Below are 21,021 nucleotides of genomic sequence, written 5' to 3'. Positions count from 1 at the left end.
TAAGGGGAACTGGGAGGACGACCAAAGGGGATGGGGGGGGAAATCCACTAAGGTCAGAGCCGAGCCTGGCACGGGGCAACAGTTTGGAGGGTGCAGGACGAGGGATTGGGGAGGGGATGGAGGGCTATACCAATGAGGGGTGTACCATCAGCACGGTGGATGGGAGGGGCAGATATGGCGGGAGCAGGAGACCATATCACGTGTCGGGGGTGCGCACTCGCTGTTTGAGAGCTATTGCGCGCCCCGGTCTCCAAGGCTCCCCTCGGATACTAGGTGGCTCAGATACTCAGGACCTGGGCCTTCGGCTGATGCTGTGCAATGCCAGGTCCGTGGTAAATAAGGCCCCCCTCATTCACGATCTTATACAGGAGGGGGGAGCGGACCTGGCGGGTATTACGGAGACCTGGTTGGGCCCGGAGGGAGGGGTCCCTCTGGTTGAGATGTGCCCACCAGGCTTCAGAGCATTCCATCAGCCGAGGGCTCAGGGGAGGGGAGGGGGGGTGGCGGTTATTATTAACGAAGGTCTTAGTCCGAGGGAGACCACTGTGCCACAGATTGCCGGATGTGAATCCCTCTTTGTGAGATGGGGTCATGGGGTTCAGATGGGCTTGTTGCTTGCGTACCTGGCTCCCTGCCGCGTGGCAACGGCCCTGCCCGAGCTCCTCGACGTGATAGCCATGGTGGCAGTTGATACACCCAGGCTTATGGTCATGGGTGATTTCAACTTGCCGTCCATCGGTGAAACGTCTGAGACGGCTCGGGAGTTCATGGCTTCCATGACGGCCATGGACCTGACCCAACTAGTTCATGGCCCCACCCACAGGGGGGGACACACTCTGGACTTGATTTTTGTCTCTGGCCAGTGGTTGAGTGATCTTATTATAGGGGATATAGACATGGAACCCTTGTCATGGTCAGATCACTCGCTCCTTCGCCTGGACCTTCGAACCGCTACACCCCGCCGCAGGGAGGCGGAGCCAATAAGATGGGTCCGCCCCAGGCGCCTGATGGATCCTGATAGGTTCCAGATGGAGCTTGGGCCATTTCCTGAGGATCTAGCACATGACTCGGCTGAGGACCTGGTAGCCGCCTGGGATCGGGCGGCTGGTGGGGCCTTGGACCGAGTCGTGCCTTTGCGGCCTCTGACCCAGTGCCGATCCCGCGCAGCTACTTGGTTTACTGAGGAGCTGAGGGAAATGAAGCGCCGGAAAAGACGCCTGGAGAGCGGTTGGAGGGCCAGTCTCGCTGAATCTGATCGAACACTGGTAAGGTCGCATATTAAGACCTACCTAGTGGCGATAAAGACGGCAAAGTTTAATTACTTTTCCGCCTCTATTGCGTCATCAGGGAATCGTCCGGCCGCCCTGTTTAGGGTGACCCGCTCCCTGCTCCATCCGGGAGTGCGGGAGGATCTCCTGGAAGGCAGGGCGGAGGATTTCGGACAATACCTGTATGACAAAATCGCTCAGATCCGGGGGGATTTGGACTCTGACTGGGTAGATCAGGGCAGGGTGACGAGGAATAGTCTTGAGAATGTTATCTGAGAGGAGTTTGATGCTGTGACTCCCGATGATGTGGACAGGATTTTGGGGAGACTTAGTACGGCCACATGTTTACTGGACCCGTGTCCCTCCTGGTTGGTACTGGCTTCCCGGGAGGTTACACGAGGCTGGCTCCAGGGTGTTATCAATGCTTCGTTGAGTGAGGGTTACTTCCCCGCTGCCTTGAAAGAGGCGGTGGTGAGGCCTCTCCTCAAGAAGCCGTCCCTGGATCCGGCAATATTGGCCAACTATCGTCCTGTCTCCAACCTTCACTTCATGGCGAAGGTTGTTGAGAGTGTGGTCGTGCGACAGTTTCCACAATTCCTGGAGGAAACATCTTATCTAGATCCGTTCCAGTCAGGTTTCAGGTCTGGGCACAGCACGGAAACGGCATTGGTCGCGTTGGTTGATGATCTCTGGAGGGCTCGGGACAGGGGTTGCTCCTCTGTTCTGGTCCTGTTAGACCTCTCAGCGGCTTTTGATATCATCGACCATGGTATCATGCTGCACCGGCTGGAAGAGTTGGGGGTGGGAGGCACCGTATTGTGGTGGTTCTCCTCCTTTCTCTCTGACCGGTCGCAGTTTATGTTGGCAGGGGGGCAGAGGTCGACCTCGAGGCCTCTCGTCTGTGGAGTGCCGCAGGGATCGGTCCTCTCGCCCCTTCTGTTCAACATTTATGTGAAGCCGCTGGGCGAGATCATCCGTGGCTTCGGGGTGAGATACCATCAGTACGCTGATGACACCCAGCTGTACATCTCCACCCCAGGCCACCCCAACGATGCCCTTGAAGTGATGTCTCAGTGCCTGGAGGCTGTGCGGATCTGGATGGGGAGGAACAGGCTCAAGCTCAACCCTTCCAAGACTGAGTGGCTGTGGCTCCCGGCATCCCGGTATAGTCAGTTGACTCCATCACTGACTATTGGGGGCGAGTCCTTGGCCCCCACAGAAAGGGCTCGCAATCTGGGAGTCCTCCTGGATAGGCAGCTGTCCTTGGAGGAACATCTGACGGCTGTAACCAGGGGGACCTTTTGTCAGGTTCGCCTGATTCGCCAGTTGCGGCCCTTTCTTGATCGGGATTCCCTGTGCACAGTCACTCATGCCCTCGTCACCTCTCGCCTTGACTACTGCAATGCTCTCTACATGGGGCTCCCCTTGAGGGGCACCCGGAGGCTCCAGCTGGTCCAGAACGCAGCAGCGCAGGTAGTGATGGGAGCAACATGGCGCTCCCATGTAACACTGCTCCTGCGCGAGCTGCACTGGCTCCCAGTGGTCTTCCGGGTGCACTTCAAGTGTTGGTCATCACCTTTAAAGCGCTCCATGGCATAGGGCCTAGCTATCTTCGAGACCGCCTGCTGCTACCGATGACCTCCCATCGACCCGTGCGCTCCCACAGAGAGGGCCTCCTCAGGGTGCCATCAGCCAAACAATGTAGGCTGGTGACCCCCAGGGGGAGAGCCTTCTCTGTGGGGGCACCTACCCTCTGGAATCAGCTGCCCCCAGAGATAAGGAGAATCCAAGACCTCAGTGCCTTCCGCCGTGCCCTTAAAACCCACTTTTTCCAGCAAGCCGGGCTGGCTTAGGAAGAAATTTTTTTAAAATTTTTAAATGTTTAATTGGTTTGTGGTTTTTTAAATTTTGGGCCAAATTTATATAGATTTTAATTGTTTTTAATATTTGTATTTCATGTTTTTAATTCTGGCTGTGCACCGCCCTGAGTCCTTAGGGAGAAGGGCGGTATATAAATTGAAAAATAAAATAAAATAAAAATAAATAAATTAGACAAGAAAGGAGTAAAGTATGCATGAGGAGGTGGTAGCAACTAATTAATCAACTCAGCAGAGCTGATATTCTGAAGTACATGAGCCGCAGCAGAAAAGACTCTTCTCTCTACCCTGTCAGCCAAAATTCCTTGACCAATGAGATCCCCAGTATGCCTCTTCTGCCAGCATGCATTAAATCCATTGGATGGTTCCTCAGATAACTTGGTTTCAAATTCTTCACAAATTTCAGCCAGGGCTCACCGAGACATCTCATCAACTGCCACTTAGAATAACTGTCTGCATCTCATTCAAGGATTGCAAAACTACCTACTCAAACAGACTTATGACCATGAAACATACAGTTCTGCACAGTCATCATACTCAATTGAATCTCTTAAAAGGAGACTTATGCAAATTGGATACTAGCATGAATTGGACTTCTGATGGAATTTATTTAAATTTACTAGAATTATTTTTTGTGCCAGAGATTTCTTTGATCTTTGCTATTGAGAAGAAGACATATGGCCAGCTTTTAAATTTACCCCATGTTTTGTGGGTGATGACTGCAAGTGATGTGCATCAGAGAATTCCCTCTGTCTGATTGCTTCAGAAAAAAAATCATAGTCCTTTCCTCTGAAAAAAATCCTCATTTGTATTTAACTGCACTTCTTTTTACACATTCTATTACATATGAATTAAGATGACCAGTAAAGACAAATTTACAATTCACATTTAATCAATATATTTAGTCAGAGATCACCATAGCATACTACAATATATCAATAAATCAATAAAGTCAATAACTATGTCAATACATTAATCAGTCCTGTAGTTTATAACTTTATAGACCCCACTTATAATTACCTACCAGAAGGGGAAAAAAAACCCTTCCAAGCTATCCAAATCTCAGGAGACGGGGCAACACAGAACATCACTGTCTCTATACATTGTTCTCTGGCTTAAATGTTGAAGTGGGGAAGTTCCCAAACATGTACCTATAAAGAATATCAGGCAAACATAAAGATTTATTAAAACTTTCTCTTCATGAGCTGGTGCTTATCATTAAGCTCAGGTCTCATCACAATGATAAAACATTTGGGGAAAAAGATGCACACCAATAATCCAGCACTGGAGGAGATCATGGAGAAGATCTCCACAGCCAATGTATATTTTCCCATTGTGCTTAGATAGGTTGGAATAAAACACAGCCAAACACTGCAGAAGACCAACATGCTGAAGGTGATGAATTTGGCTTCATTGAAACTGTCAGGTAAATTCCTAGCTAGAAAAGCAGCAGAGAAGCTAAGCAGAGCAAGAAAACCCATAAAGCCCAAAACACAGTAGAACATGACCGAGTCTTCATTGCACTCCAGGATAAGTTCTTCAGGTATTGAATGTGCATCAAAATCTGGATATGGTGGGGATGTTATCAGCCACACAGCACAAACACATATTTGAAAAAGGGAGCAGGATAGAAGAATGAAACTGACCATTCTTCCCCCAACCCATTTCCTCAATCTGGAACCGGGTTTGGTGGCCATGAATGCTAGAACCACAACAAAGGTTTTGGTCAAGACACAAGAAACCGCCACAGAAAATATGAGGCCAAAAGCTGGTTGTCGAAAGAGACACGCAATCGTATTAGGCCTCCCAACAAACAGAAAGACACAAAGGAAAGAGAGGAGAAGAGAAACTAGGAGTGTATAAGTGAGATTCCGGTTGTTGGCTTTGACGATGGGGGTGTCTTTGTGTTTAATGAAGATTGTTATTACCAAAGTTGTCATTAAAGAAAAGCAAAGAGAAAGAACAGTCAGACTGATCCCCAAGGGTTCTTCATAGGACAAAAAGGTGATCCGCTTTGGAATGCACATATTTTTCCCGGGATTTGGGTATTGATCTTCTGGACATGGAGAGCAATCATCTATGTCTGAAAAAGAATGCAGATGAGTTGATATAGGAAATTATAGTGTTGGCTTAATCCCAGTATAACTGAAATTTTCCTACCCTTCTCGTTTGATATTTTCCCCTCTGGACATAGATGGCAATCATAGCAACAAAACAACTTTCCTTCTTTCTTGGCCTTGCTGTGTCCTGTCTCGCAAGGATCATTACATAAAGATAAAGGTAATGCCTATCAATGAATGAAGAAGAATATATTAAGATACAAAGAGGAAAGGAAGTGCTTTGAGTGTTTCTGTGGAATCAGCAGATTAAAAATGAAGTAGCGGGATGACATAATTTTAGATGTAATTGCTCTGAAATTATAACTAATTAAATTTCTACAATAATTGTATTGATAGCCTTCGTTAACCATCAACACTCTTCATAGACAATTTTTGTGCGAGTTAGTTAAGGTTGGTTTTCTCAACTTCTGAATTTTGATGTCAGCAAACTAAAGAGATTTAGTGTGCTGGCTTGCAGCTTTTAGTTCAAAACCATGAAAACCATTGCCCATAATTAACAGGGATCCAGGAAAGTATATTTCCTAATATTCAATAGTAATTATTAGAAAAGTAAAAAAAAACCTTACTGATATCTTTCCTTTTCCAGGAAATTTCTATCTAGATTAGTCAGAGATGATACTGTGAGACTTTCATCAATAAAGATATTTAAATGAAGGCAGAGAAATCTAGATTAAAAATACTAACCTGGTCAAAGCCTACTGGCCAGGTGATGGAATCTACAGAAATATTGAAGAACTTCTCTGCTGGAACTGTGGGATCTATTACTCCAACTTTGACCCTAAGAAATGATTGGTTTGGGAATGTGATCCAGTTGATAATATCAAATCCACCAATGAATTCTCCATTTTTATCAAAGGAGATCTTTTCACCAACATTGTTGTTGAATCTGACACTTCTCAGAAAAGAATGAACCTGAAACACAAAAGCAATCAGAGAGGAACAAACCAAGGAAGGGAAAGGTAATTCATATATTCAAAACATACATATGAATGTTTCTTTAAAGTTGTAAGCCCTCAAACAAATAAATAACAATCATTCTAAAACAGAGATAGAGCTATGAGATTTCTGAAATAAAATTAACATAGAATTGCAAAATAAACAAACATCAAAAAATAAAATTAAGTCCTAGTTTATTTGCAAAAGATACTTAAGCCTGATCACTTCTAATAAATATATAATAAATACTCTGATATATAAAACTACCATATAATTGAACTCATTTCACACACTAGCAAGGTTATATTCAAAATGGTACAAGTTAGGCTTAAGCAGTATGTGAACTGAGAACTAAGAAGTACAAATAATTTTTTTGAAAAGACAGAGGAACTGGAGATCAAATTTCCTTCATTTGCTTGATTATGAGAAAGTAGGGTAGTTCCAGAAAACTATCTATTTTGCTTCATTGACCATGCTAAACCATTTGATTACATGGATCACAACAATCTGTGGCAAGTTCTTAAAGTGTTCAGAGTACTAGACGACCATAACTGTCACCTGAGAAGGCTAATGTCAGCTCTTCCTGATTCAGCTTGGCACCGCACCTGCTTCCTGCCATTAAAGGCCAGAAGTGGAGGGGGTGGAGGATTAAAGGGCAATAAAGGTGTGTTTATATGTGATGGAAATCAGGAGGGTGGAATAATAAGTGATAAAGACCAGAGCAGCCAGATCCTGTTTTTACCAGCATCCCAAGGCCAAGCACCCAGAGAAATATGTGGATTATCCCCAAACATCTCAGCATTCTCAAAACATCTTGCTGAGCTGTGGTTGGCTGGAAATGGACTGGTTACAGGGGGGTAAGAATGGACTCCGGGTGAACCTGTTTTGTATCTTGCAAATGCTGGAGAATTCAGAGCTGGCTTTACATTACTACAACCAACACCTTTAGTAAAAGAACCCTTTGCTTTTACCAAATGGAGTCAAAGGTCTTCCTTTCCTAAGGGATCAGTTTGGGGCAGATCTGACATCTGCATGACAGCCGAGAAACAACAGTTAGAGCCAGACATGGAACAATTGATTGCTTCAATCAGGGTAATAAGTACAACAAGCTATATATTGTCACCCTGCTTATTTAAATTATATGGAAAGTACATCTTGTGAAATGCCAGGCTGGATGAATCACAAGCCAGAATTAGGATTGGTGGAAGAAATATCAACAATCTCAGATATGCAATGATGCCACTCTAATGGCCGAAAGTGAAAAGGAACTAAAGAGCCACTTGATGAGGTAAAAGAGTAGAGTGCAAAACATGGCTTGAAATGCAATATTAAAAAGCTAAGTTTATGGCATCTGGTGCCATCATTTCATAGCCAATAGAAGTGGAAGAAATGAAAACAGATTTTATTTTCATGGGATCCAAGATCACTGCAGATCCCCCCTTTTTTAAAAGAAAAAATCCTTTTCAAATTTTCAAATTGCTTTTTTCAATTTTTCAACTTTTCAATTATTTGTTCCCAATTTTAATCTTTTTTCAACTCTTAAATATTATTTTTAATTTTTAATTATTTCTTTTCAGTTTTTACATCTTTTTCCATTTCTTTTTTCAACTAAACATTTGAAAACATATAGTTTACTTATTTTAATTCTGTAGAAATTTTTAAATTCTTTTTTTTTAAAGGAAAAGTTTTTATTTTATGATCAAACAAGTATACAATATAAGCAATCATTCGAACTATCATCAAAAAAAAAAGAAATTTTTTTTAATCCATAATCCATCTCTAAACTCAATTTTCAACCCCTCCTCACCACCCCCCACCCCCGACTTCCCAGAACAAAAACAGGGCATAGATTTCACCAAACATTAGCTAAAATAAACTAGCTAACTGCAAGATTTAATAGCTCCCAAGACCCCTTAACTCCCCTCTTACAATTTCATCAACCTCCCTTTTTATAGACTCAAAGTAGCAAATAATCCAATAACTCTAAGAGTTTCAAAACCATTAACAAATATTAAGTATTTAGTATTTATTAAATTTTTATACCGCCCCCTCTCCCGAAGGACTCGGGGCGGTGAACAGCCAGAATTAAAAACACACAATACAAATATTAAAATACATTAAAACAAAATTAAACTATCTTTGGCTTCTCCAATTTAAAACCCCTTACCCATAAAATTTACCCAATTAAAAATTTAACCCAGCCCGGCTTGCTGAAATAAAAAAGTCTTCAGGGCCCGGCGGAAGGTACGGAGGTCCGGGATTAGTCGTATCCCTGGGGGTAGCTCATTCCAGAGGGCGGGTGCCCCCACAGAGAAGGCTCTTCCCCGGGGGGTCGCCAGCCGACATTGCCTGACAGACGGCACCCTGAGGAGGCCCTCTCTGTGGGAGCGTGTTGGCCGGTGGGAGGTTATCGGAGGCAGAAGGTGGTCTCGTAAGTAACCGGGTCCTAAGCCATGGAGCGCTTTGAAGATGAGAACCAACACCTTGAAGCGCACTCAGAAGACCACTGGAAGCCAATGCAGCTCGCGCAGGAGAGGTGTCACGTGGGAGCGCCATGTCACTCCCATAAGTACCTGCGCGGCCGCATTCTGCACCAGTTGGAGCCTCCGAGTGCTCCTCAAGGGGAGCCCCATGTAGAGAGCGTTGCAGTAGTCGAGGCGGGAAGTAACGAGGGCATGAGTGACCGTGCATAGGGAGTCCCGATCCAGAAAGGGGCGCAACTGGCGTATCAGGTGAACCTGATAAAAAGCCCCCCTGGCCACGGCCGTCATATGCTCTTCTAAAGACAGCCGTGTGTCCAGGAGGACACCCAAGTTACGCGCCCTCTCCATGGGGGCCAATGTCTCGCCCCAATAGTCAGCGATGGCACCAGCTGACTATATCGGGACGCCGGCAGCCACAGCCACTCAGTCTTGGAGGGATTGAGTCGGAGCCTGTTCCTCCCCATCCAGACCCGCACGGCCTCCAGGCACCGGGACATCACTTCAAGGGCATCGTTGGGGTGGTCTGGGGTGGAGATGTACAGCTGGGTGTCATCAGCGTACAGATGGCACTGCACCCCAAACCATGGATGATCTCGCCCAGCGGCTTCACATAAATGTTGAACAGGAAAGGCGAGAGGACCGACCCTTGTGGCACCCCACAAACCAAGTGCCTTGAGGTCGACCTCTGCCCTCCAGCCAACACAGACTGCGACCGGTCGGAGAGATAGGAGAACCACCGTAAAACAGTGCCTCCCACTCCCAACCCCTCCAACCGGCGCAGCATGATACCATGGTCGATGGTATCAAAAGCCGCTGAGAGGTCTAATAGGACCAGAACAGAGGAGCAACCTTTGTCCCGAGCCTTCAAGCATTCAAACCTTAAAAATTCTCTTAATATATCAATAAGGTATTCAATTCATTTACAAAAACATTTTTCCCCCTCCTACTTTTCTCAAAATTCAGATATTTTGAAATCTTATAACAAAAAATAAGCCTTAAATATTCAATAGTTACATTTTCACCCTTCGTTGTTCCTCCCTCCAACTTTTAAAATTTTAAAACATAAACATCAACGTTTTAATTAACCATTAATACATAAACTAGAAAACCAAAAAAGATTAATCTTACATTCTTACTCTCAAATATTTTAAAAATCTTAAAACAAAAAATAAACCTTAATTAATCATAATCTGTACGTTTACCCCCTCAGTCTTTTTTCCTCCCTCCAACATTTAACTCCTAAAACATAATCATTTTTAGCCATTATCATTATTTAAGTTTCTACATTTTTTTTAAAAAAATAATCATTTTAATTAACCATTAATGCATCATATTTAAAAATCAATATTTAAATTTATACTTTTCCCCCCTCAGTAGTTATAACACCTAAAACATAATCATTTTTAACCATGAATAGAACAACTGCAAAACCAAAAAGAAAGGTTAATCTTCCATTCTTGCTTTCTTTTTATATTTTTTCCAGTCTTTCTGCATCCCTCCTACTTCTATTTTGAGGAGGTTTTTAATTTTAATTTGAGGTTGATGTAACTGCAAAGATTGTCCCCTTTTTGAGAAAATTTCCTCTGATTTAGAGCCCCCATATCGCCTCTTCTTGCTTATATAAATCAGTTCATTCCTTTGTCTGTAAAACCAAAGATTGTCAAGAGTTTGTGAAAAAAAGTTCAGTTGTTTCTTTTCTATTAAATGTATAAATACCACTGGCAAATCTTCTTCATCTTCTGAAACTTCGGAAGTCTGGTCATTTACTACTTTCTTCCAAACCAAGTCGTAATTTTGAAGGATTCTATCAATTTTTTCAAAAAGAGCAGAGAATAAGCTTGAAAATTCTTGAGAAGATTCTTCCACCTTCTCTGCTTCAATCAAAATGTCTCCTGGATTGTCATCATGCTCCGTACTTGCTTTTGTCTCCTCAATCATTTCTGTTGTTATCCCTTTAAGAATTGCTATTTGATTACTTATAGCTGCAGTATGATTATTCATGGCTTCTTTTATAAATTCTGTAAATTCTGCATCAAAATCCTTGTAGTTCTGTAAATCAGACAACTGTTTCATTTCTGACACCTCCAAATAGCTTCCAGCACTTTCAAAATCTCCTTTCTTGGAAGCCATTTTATTTTAAAAAGATTTTCTTTCTTCCCACAACCATAAAGTCATAAAGTCACAGCCATCCTCTTGAGCAACTTTCAGCAATTTCTTTATAAATCACCAAACGAGATAATCTTTTCCCCAAACAGCTCTTTAAAATCTAATCCAGCAACTTAAAGCCAGTCTCTGAGCACGAGTCTATTAGCAGACACTTTCCTTTCTAGCTTTCACTTTTAAAATCACAACAAAAAAACGCCATCTTTACTTCCAGCTCAGAAAATCCAATTAGAAACATTGTATCCCCGGAGTTAAGCATTATACTTGCAAAAAGCTTGTCCTCCTGCTTCCGTTCCGCCTGCTTTTTTGAAATCATTTAATCTTCTGTTTGACAGCAGAAATTGGACGCGATGCCTAGCTCTGTAAAAAACAGAGTCCCCCTGGATCCGGAGCTTCAGTGGGCTGAACGGGGAGCTCTCGCCCTCCTAACCCCTGGAATTAATCCAGGGGTTTTCGGGGAGCTCTACCCTCACCCACCTGCTCTCCTCCCCTTCTTTTCCCGAAGGGGAGATTTTCAAGCCGTTTGACAGCTGATTAGCGCTGTCAGAACGGCTCAACGGGATCACGGGGGCGGCGGTCTAAAAAGACCGTCCATGGCGCCGCAGTGCCAACCCGGAAGTCCGAAATTTTTAAATTCTTAATGATCTAAGTGGAAACATAAATAAAAAAACAGAGAAAAAAGAAACAGATGCTTAAGACAGGAAAGATAGTGATGAATTTTTCAAGAGAACAAATGGTCAAGAACTCTTATAAACTATTAGCAATGGGGAATATATTTAAATTTTTAAAAATGTTTAATTTTTTAGCAAACAAACAAAGAAAAAAAGTGATGGAAATGGACACTGGCAGTATAATTACTTGCAATGTTTGCCATATGTTTCAGCTTATGCCCACATAGCTCAGATACTTTGACACAGGTTGGACTCATTGGACACCACCCTGAGGTTGTGAAAGATTGAAGGCAAAAGGAGAAGTGGATAACAAAGGATGAGATGGTTAGGTAGTGTCATCAGCACAATGAACATTAAAACGGGCAAATTGTAGAAGATACTGGAGGATAGGAGGGCCTGGGGTGCTATGGTTCATGGGGTTGCAAGGATTCAGAAACGACTTAGTGACATACCAACAACAATAACTGAAATAGCACAGAAACCCTTAAATACAGGTGTTCATTGTTTAATGACTGCTTGTTCAGCAACCATCTGAAATTATAAGAAATTGTAAGTGCAGAACAAATGATACTTATGATATCCTTACTGTGCTTGTATGATCAAAATCCTGAAAGTCAGGAATTGGCCTTTATTTCTAACTGTCATGGCATTCCACAGTTACTTGATTGTGATTTGTAGTCTTTCTTGCTAGCTTTCCACAAGCAAAGTCAATGGGGAAGCTAGAAGGAAATTGGAAGTTGTGATTACATGAATTCGATGCTTTAAAAACTATGCAATCCTCACTTAACAATGGTAACTGGGGTCTGCCAAAATTATTGTTGCTAAACTGCATGGTCAAGACTTGTCACAACTTCTACCTGCATCACTTAGCAATGGAAACTCAGGTCCCAATGACTGTCATTAAGTAAAGGCTTCCAGTAAAATTTACAATATAATTGAAGAATTTTAATTTTAATATATATAATTGAATTTTACAAAGTAAAATTGAAAATTAATGACCTACCCCGAAAATATAACCTAGCATGATTTTTCATGCTGCTCACAATATAAGCCCTACCCCTACAAAATAAGCCCTAGTTCAGAGAATCAGCAGTGGGGGTGGGGCAGTGGGGGTAGCTAGCATAGGAGGTGGCAAGGATGCACATGGGGAAGACAATGTCCGGAAGCAGGTTCAACCTTTATGGCGCCAGGGAGGAAGGAATGTAGTACGTTCCACCACCTGTCTTTCCTTGCAGAGTGTATGGCAAAGGAGGACCCCATTTGTCAGTGGGAACTGAAAAGGCAGGGGCTGTGCCATGGCACCACCTTACCCCACCATTTGCTGGCTATGAGAGACGGTGCAGTCAGCGTGGCTCAACTGGCAGCAGCGGGGCGGTCTGGAGGTCATAGATCTGGGACGACTCGGGTAGCCAAGAGCAGCACTACCAGGGGGGCAAAGAGTCCCCATGAGGTCAGCAGCAGCACAGGCCACTGTTTGGAGGCCAGCGGTTGAGAAGTGTCCTTGTAGCAGCACGACCAGCTGCTCCAAATCTGACCGAACACTGGTGAGGTCTCATATTAAGACCTACCTAGTGGCGATAAAAGCGGCGAAAACTAGTTATTTTGCTGCTCTTATCGCGTCATCAGATAATCGCCCGGCCGCCCTGTTTAGGGTGACCTGCTCCCTCCTCCATCTGGAAGCGCGGGTTGACCCCTTGCAGGGCCGAGCTGAGGACTTTGTGCAGTATCTGTATGACAAAATCGCTCAGATTCGGGAAGGGCTGGCCTCTGACTGGGTATGTCCAGACGGGATGACTGAGGCAGGTCTTGAGAGTGTTATCTGGGGGGAGTTCGATCCTGTGGCTCCCGAGGACATGGACAGGGTCCTGGGACGGCTGAACGCGACCACATGTTTATTGGACCCGTGTCCCTCCTGGTTGGTACTGGCTTCCCGGGAGGTGACACGAGGCTGGCTCCAGAAGATTGTTAACGCTTCTTTGAGTGAGGGGGTCCTGCCGGCCGCTTTGAAAGAAGCGGTTGTGAGGCCCCTCCTCAAGAAGCCCTCTCTGGATCCGGCTGTTTTGGCTAACTACCGTCCAGTCTCCAACCTTCGCTTCGTTGCGAAGGTTGTTGAGAGTGTGGTGGCGCAACAGCTTCCCCGGTACCTGGATGAAGCTGTCTATCTAGACCCGCTCCAGTCCGGCTTCCGGCCTGGGCACAGCATGGAAACGGCATTGGTTGCGTTGGTGGATGATCTCTGGAGGGCTCGGGATAGGGGTTGCTCCTCCATCCTGGTCCTGTTAGACCTCTCAGCGGCTTTTGATACCATCGACCATGGTATTATGTTGCACCGGCTGGCGGGGTTGGGAGTGGGGGGCACCTTTCTGTGGTGGTTCTCCTCCTACCTCTCTGACCGGTCGCAATCTGTGTTGACAGGGGGGCAGCGGTCGACCCCGAGGCACCTTGCTTGTGGGGTGCCACAAGGGTCGGTCCTCTCGCCCCTTCTGTTCAACATTTATGTAAAGCCGCTGGGTGAGATCATCCGTGGCTTCGGGGTGGAGTTCCATCAGTACGCTGATGACACCCAGCTGTACATCTCCACCCCAGGCCACCCCAACGATGCCCTTGAAGTGATGTCCCAGTGCCTGGAGGCCGTGCGGGCCTGGATGGGGAGAAACAGGCTCCGACTCAACCCCTCCAAGACCGAGTGGCTGTGGCTTCCAGCATCCCGATATAGCCAGCTGACGCCATCGCTGGCTATTGGGGGTGAATCACTCGCCCCCACGGAGAGGGCTCGTAACTTGGGCGTCCTCCTGGATGCACGGCTGTCTTTAGAAGATCATTTGATGGCCGTGGCCAGGGGGGCTTTTTATCAGGTTCGCCTGATACGCCAGTTGCGCCCCTTTCTAGATCGGGACTCCCTACGCACAGTCACTCAGGCACTCGTCACTTCCCGCCTGGACTACTGCAACGCTCTCTACATGGGGCTCCCCCTGGGGTGCACCCGGAGGCTCCAACTGGTCCAGAACGCGGCCGCGCAGGGGATTATGGGGGCGACAAGGCGCTCCCATGTGACAGCTCTCCTGCGCGAGCTGCACTGGCTCCCGGTGGTCTTCCGGGTGCGCTTCAAGGTGTTGGTGACCACCTTTAAAGCGCTCCATGGCTTAGGACCGGGATATTTACGAGACCGCCTTCTGCCACCAATAGCCTCCCACCGGCCAGTACGCTCGCACAGAGTGGGCCTCCTCAGGGTGCCGTCCGCCAGACAATGTCGGCTGGCGACCCCCAGGAGGAGAGCCTTCTCTGTGGCGGCGCCCACCCTCTGGCACAACCTCCCCCCAGAGATACGTACAATAACAGACCTCCGGATTTTTCATCGGGCCCTGAAGACCTATTTATTTCAACTAGCTGGGCTGGCTTGAGTTAAATTTTAAATTGATTTTAAATTGGATTGTTTTAATTTACGGCCAAAATATTTAATTATTTTAAACTGTTTTTAAATTTTGTATGTCTTGTTTTTTACTTTGGCTGTTCACCGCCCTGAGTCCTATTTGGAGAAGGGCGGTATAGAAATTGAAACAAATAAATAAATAAATAAATAAAAATAAGACCAGGGCCTATTTTTCAAGGAAACACAGTATATTCTACCTAGGAAATAAGATCTCAGTAGAAGAGGTTAGGCAATGGGAATTGAGGACCAAAGGGAATGACATTTCTTTTATTGGATGCATTAAAGTAGAGCTAGAGTCAACATCAGCAGGAGCTGCTGGAATTTAAATCCTGCATTTAGCGGATGCTGAATTTGATGGCTGAGATGTCCATCATTTGAAATTGATGATTGTTTCATCCAATGGGAGTATACTGCGCTGAGGTGGCACAGTGGTTAGAGTGCAGTACTGCAGGCTACTTCAGCTATTTCAGCTGACTGCTAGCTGCAGTTCAGCAGTTCAAATCTTACCGGATCAAGGTTGACTCAGCCTTCCATCCTTCCGAGGTGGGTAAAATGAGAACCCAGATTGTTGGGAACAATGTTGTAAACTGCTTAGAGAGGGCTTTAAAAGCACTTTGAAGCAGTATATAAGTGCTATTGCTATTGCTAAATGTCTCACATAATATCTCACATAGGCTCAAATTAACATCCCACCTTGGTCCTCTTTTATTTAGTGCCTGAGATATTAAAAACACTTTTACTCCTTTCCCTTCTTCTCATAGAGCCATGTTCCTATAAGGCTGCTCTCATTCCATCCATTTGCTCTAAAACTATGCATGTGTTATGAATAACTGGGTGTAGAAATGCAGGTGACTCTCAAATGGTCTATGAAGAGGTCAGAACCAATGCCTCATAAAATGGGAACATTACAGCAGGCTGAATCTTCTTTGAATAATAATGTCACAATATATCAGTCTTCCTCTTCCACCTATGGATTGTATGGGAAGATCCTAATCAGGAAATGCCAAAAAATATTGGCATGATTCAGTGATGGGTTCCACTTACCTTCACTACCGGTTCACTTTTGTGAATGCAGATGCACAGAACGTTCATGATGAAATCCGGGCGGTGGGCAGAGTCTCCCACCGCCACCACTACCGGTTCATGCAAACCTGGGCGAACCGGTAGGAACCTACCACTGGCATGTTTGTACTTTCAAGAATCAATGAATTGTGTCTGCAAATGCAAACATTCCAAAAAACCATACATAACAACAATAACAACAACAACAACAACAACAACAACAACAACAACAACAACAACAACAACCAATACAGCTTCAACATTCAGTAATAACCTCCTTCCATTTATCCGTAGGCTGATTTTATAGAACAATAAGGAAGTGGCTTCCCAGGATGGAGGGGAAGTATTTCAGAGAAATAAAAGACAATTCAGATTGGATATTGTGTCTGTGAGAAAGAGAAGTAACATACCCCGCCCCCCAGTGGTGGGATTCAAGTAATTTAACAACCGGTTCTCTGCCCTAATGATTTCTTCCAAGAACCAGTTTACCAAACTGCTCAGAAAGTTAACAACCAGTTCTCCCGAAGTGGTGCGAACTGGCTGAATCCCACCACTGCCACACCCCCTAATAATTCACAGAGTAAATTGCAGATATAGATAGTAGAGTGCTCAGATTGACAAAATTTTATCTATAGATGTAAAACAAGAAGAAATCAGCTTAGAAGAATTACTATCTGTCATTCTTGATTTTGGGCTTGACAAGAGATTAATTTCATGGAGAGAAACATATTTTAAGAAATTTTGTAGAATGCCATTTACAATTTTAATATCATCCTATGAATATTTTGATTACTTAATCCATTATTACATCTCACTTTTGGGTTTTCAGACATCAATATCCCTGGAGAATATTGTTTGCTAGAGTTTTTGGACACATGTTGCAAATACAGATATGGTGGTTTCTCACTACCCTGATAACACACTTACCTGCCACCACACTTGATTGTGAAAATGTTTCCTTCTTTCTTTCATCATTGTTGTTTCTCTAGTTTTGGATAGAGAGAGAGATTGCAAAGCATGTGCCACAGCATAGACCACATTGTAAATATTATAACTCTGGCCACTCATGCTTGTTTCAAACACAGATGTAGGAAGGGTTTCAAGCTTCTCCTGTCCAGTACATTTCTTCTCAGACTCCTCCATTTTTGAGTTTGGGAAGAAACAACTGAATGCCTGTTCCCAGAAACCTTTCCGAAAATGATCATTCTGATTGTTGCTTGGATTAAGACTGTGAAGAAATTCCTGGAAGTTTTGGATTTCCTTTGTGTGAACTGCAAAGGATAAAGCACCGTGCAGAAAATTTATATCCCAAGATTTATGAAAGGAAGTTGAAGTATAATCTGTTTGAGCAGTTATAAGCCAAATCTTATTCTTCTTTGGTATATCATCCACTTCTGAAATGTGGAGGATACTTCTCAGAACTGTTAAGGACTGAATTTCATCATATAAGATTATCACATTGGCTGTGCTGTTCATGAGAACATGGTATATATGTAGCACTTCATCTATGGTTTCATCAAAATCACTGTAAAAAGCTCCATTTGGGAATTCTACTATGAATTCAGTGCAGATGCCATGCTCAGAAAAAGTGGGGAGTACCTCTTGGAGGAATTTCTCTCCTTTCTCATCCTTTACTACAAGAATGCCAATCCAGATCCATCTAAAATACAGCAATAACTGCAGGAGGCCCTTACGTTGATGGGATTCATTCGGAAACATTTTTTGGAAGAAAACTGCTTGAGTCTCTTTATCTATGACTGGAGCAGAGCCATAGGTCAACTACAGAATGATAAACATATGCAATTGACAATTCTATTGCATGTGAGCCTCTGAAATCATATATATACATTTCAGTTGGGTATCTTCCACCTTTCATACTGACATTATGCAACTAGTTGTGTTTATTATGAAATATCAACCAAGATGTCACTCTTTTTTTTATTTAAAAAGTTTTTTTTATTTATAAACAAACAAACAAACAAACAAACAATACATAATCAATCATTCAATGTATCTTCTAAATACATCTTTTGTGTCTTCTTTTAGCTCCTCCAATATTTATCATATCTTAATATTATCATTTCCTTTATTATAACATTTCCCCCACTTTTCTTACTTCTCTATTGATACATTTATCTATCTTTTAATTTTGTTAAAAATTAAACAACAATTTTATCCCCACACAACCTTCAACCCCCCCTCCCCACCCCCACCCCCGACTTCCCAGAGCAAAAACAGGGTATAGCATTAGACAAAACGTAAGCTAAAATATACTAACTTACTACAAGATTCAAAACTCTCTCACACTCTTTAACTCCTCTTTTAAAAATTGTTCATCAGCCTCCCCTTTTAGAATTCTAATTTAAACATTTTAAAACTTTCTTTAAAGCATATCTTTTTAGAGAAAAAGAAAAAATATATATTATTTTATATCCATTCAATTTTAAATTAACCATTTTAGTACTTCAGTAAGTTTTTAAAAAAAAAAAACACTTCAATAAGATATTCAGAATATAACCTTAAAGATACTATTAATCCATTGAGTTAAATTATTTCTAACTCTTGAATTCATTCTTCAAAATATCAATTTCAAAACTTTCAAAAAGCTATCCAATAACTTTAAAGTTAACCATTTTAATACCTCAGTAATTTTTTTAAAAAAAAACTATCCATTTTTAGTTAAACATTTTTACTTAAACTTAAAAAAAATACTAATTTCAATAAACTTTTCAAATTTATTATTAAGATCCTCCCCCCCAAAAAAAAATAATCTTCAATTCTTCCTTTCTTTCTATATTTTTTCCAATCCTTCTTCTTCAGTAATACTTTCTTCTTCAGCATTGCTCCTCCCCCTGCTTTTATTTTCGAAAATTTTTGAATATGAATTTGAGGTTGATGCATCCTTGGAAATCGTTCTCTTCTAAAAGTTATTTCCTTCAATTTGAAACCTCCAGTTTGACTCTTCCTGCTTACATAATCAGTCACTTCATTCCTTAAAGATTGATTCTGTCTATAAAGCCAAAAATTGTCATGATAAAGTTTATCAGTCTGCAGGAAAGAGTCTATTTGCTGCTTTTCAGTTAACTGCATAGAAACCTCTGCCAAAACCTCTGTTTTCAGTGTGCCACCTTCCATCGTAATCCTGATAGCCTCTTTTCCCTGCTCCAAAGTCAAATTAACTTGATTTATTTCTTCCTTTTTTCCAGCCAGCAAATCATTGTTGTTCTCCAGATTTTGATTTTGAACAGTCCTTTCAATTGATTCTATCCCCACCATCTGTTCAGAATGACAGTGATTCATGGTGCTATGATGATTCTATCAAGCAGATAATATCTAGGAATCTGAAAGGTCTCTCTTTTTACAAAAAGAAGCATACCAACATTTGTGGACATATGGCAAAATGATAATATATATCCTCAACACATCTTACCTGAGGAACTTTGTAGATTCCCAATACAGTTGCCATGTGAAGAGAGATGTCAGGTGTCCCAATGACTGCAGCCAAGGTATTTGGAACCCCACACTTGTAGTTAGGGATGAATTTGCCCTGAGTGAAAGGCAGAATCATTGAGGCAAAGAAAGTCTGGCTTGGACTAAAATTGCTGTTAAAAATGTGGAAGCCCAGCGTGATGTTGGGTAGGATCTGGGGATTTTCATTTATCTCTTTTACAGTAAACACTAAAGCCAGGATATGCTGGTAATTCTGAAAAATTATTCTGTAAAACAGAATTAGAAACAGCACATTAAGAAAGGTCTGTGTCACATTATGACACTTACAATCCTTTCGTACAACATATTTTGTGGAATGTGTGAAATAATTCTTGTTTCTATATGTGAGAATGGTTCACTATCAAACTGCAGTGTTTTAAGAATGGCTTATATGCAAAAGGAAATTGCTACATTTTGGTACTTGAAATAAAGAATGATGAAACATGTCATGGGAAATATATGCTTTCTCTTCCTTAATGGTAGTAACAGCTTCATATTCATATGGAAATAATTTGTATGGAATTAACCATACATACCTGTATATTAATAGATATTGAGATGTGATTTGTTATAAATGGAGATTTGATCTCCATTTCAGCTATTTCAACTTTACCTAGAAACTGAAGTAAAATATAACATCAGATAAAATAAACTGAGGCATCCTATTTTAGATGTTTCTATCAGGAGTTTTTACCACTAGTGGAAAATATTTCAAGAATGATATGATTTACCAGCAAAGTTCAGAGCTTGACAATAAATTAATGATATACTTACAGAAATCCCTCATGAAATGCCTGCGAAGGATGTTGAGTGAACTCAATGGGGTCAGAAAATATCACAAATGCAGAAATAATGCCAGCAATATTAATATCTCCAAGCTGATGATAGGTGTGCCGAATAGGAAGAGGCTCCCGAAAGTCACATTGAAGGATAGGATTCTTGCACATCACTTTAGGCAATACTATTAACAGTATTTCCACGAATAGTAACATCTTCGATGAGTGTCTTCTTTCTATGTAGAAATGCCTCTGTCTGCTACAAGATCTTTGAAATAGACCAGAGAGATCTGCCTCCTGGAGATGTTCTTCAGACAAAACTAGGGAGTGCAACATACTATCAAATCAACTCACAGAGCTTTGGGGCTCCCAGCCATGGGTTGGAATAGGATGGGGACAATAATTACCATTATTCAGTGTCAGTTGCTCCCATTTTCATGGAGTCCCATAGTATTTGGAAGAGGCAAACTGGCTAATTTCATAATGATAATGAGACAGTCACATATGTCTCATTCACAATTTCAAGACATGTGAGGACTTGCAGAGGCAGGAACGCATGAGCTACAAGACAAAAAATAAAATCATTAGATCTATAAAGCGAAATAGAGCTGTAAATATATGTATGTGTAAAGGCATTACTGTAATTCTATTCTATTCTATTCTATTCTATTCTATTCTGTTCTGTTCTGTTCTGTTTTTTTATGTATAAAAGTTTTTTATTTTAAAACAAACAACAGAAAACAAAA

At 42.5% G+C, this 21,021-nt stretch overlaps 1 protein-coding gene across 1 annotated transcript; it reads right to left on the bottom strand.

Annotated features, from left to right (window-relative positions):
• Positions 1–4,329: 4,329 nt before the first annotated feature.
• On the bottom strand, positions 4,330–19,476 carry LOC139317522 (vomeronasal type-2 receptor 26-like). Its single transcript, XM_070944596.1, has 5 exons — positions 19,441–19,476; positions 16,938–17,789; positions 5,950–6,177; positions 5,306–5,432; positions 4,330–5,228 (listed from the first exon to the last, which is right to left on the bottom strand). The coding sequence occupies exons 1-5, from the start codon at positions 19,474–19,476 to the stop codon at positions 4,330–4,332; spliced, it is 2,142 nt and encodes a 713-aa protein (XP_070800697.1).
• Between the last annotated feature and the right edge of the window lie 1,545 nt (positions 19,477–21,021).

This window comes from Pituophis catenifer, unplaced genomic scaffold (assembly GCF_029215685.1).
Source record: "Pituophis catenifer annectens isolate HBS135680 unplaced genomic scaffold, rPitCat1.0.hap2 SCAF_5, whole genome shotgun sequence".
Lineage (NCBI taxonomy): Eukaryota > Metazoa > Chordata > Lepidosauria > Squamata > Colubridae > Pituophis > Pituophis catenifer.
This window is presented reverse-complemented; position numbering and strand designations above follow the sequence as displayed.

What these genes read in the sequence shown, in the direction of transcription:
- LOC139317522 (XM_070944596.1), bottom strand. Translation starts at nt 19,476, where the DNA reads ATGGCAACTGTATTGGGAATCTACAAAGTTCCTCAG. An exon ending in GGCCAGTAGGCTTTGACCAG is followed by an intron (nt 5,433 to 5,949) that starts GTTAGTATTTTT and finishes ATTCATTGATAG; the next exon opens with GCATTACCTTTATCTTTATG. An exon ending in GAAAATATCAAACGAGAAGG is followed by an intron (nt 5,229 to 5,305) that starts GTAGGAAAATTT and finishes ATTCTTTTTCAG; the next exon opens with ACATAGATGATTGCTCTCCA.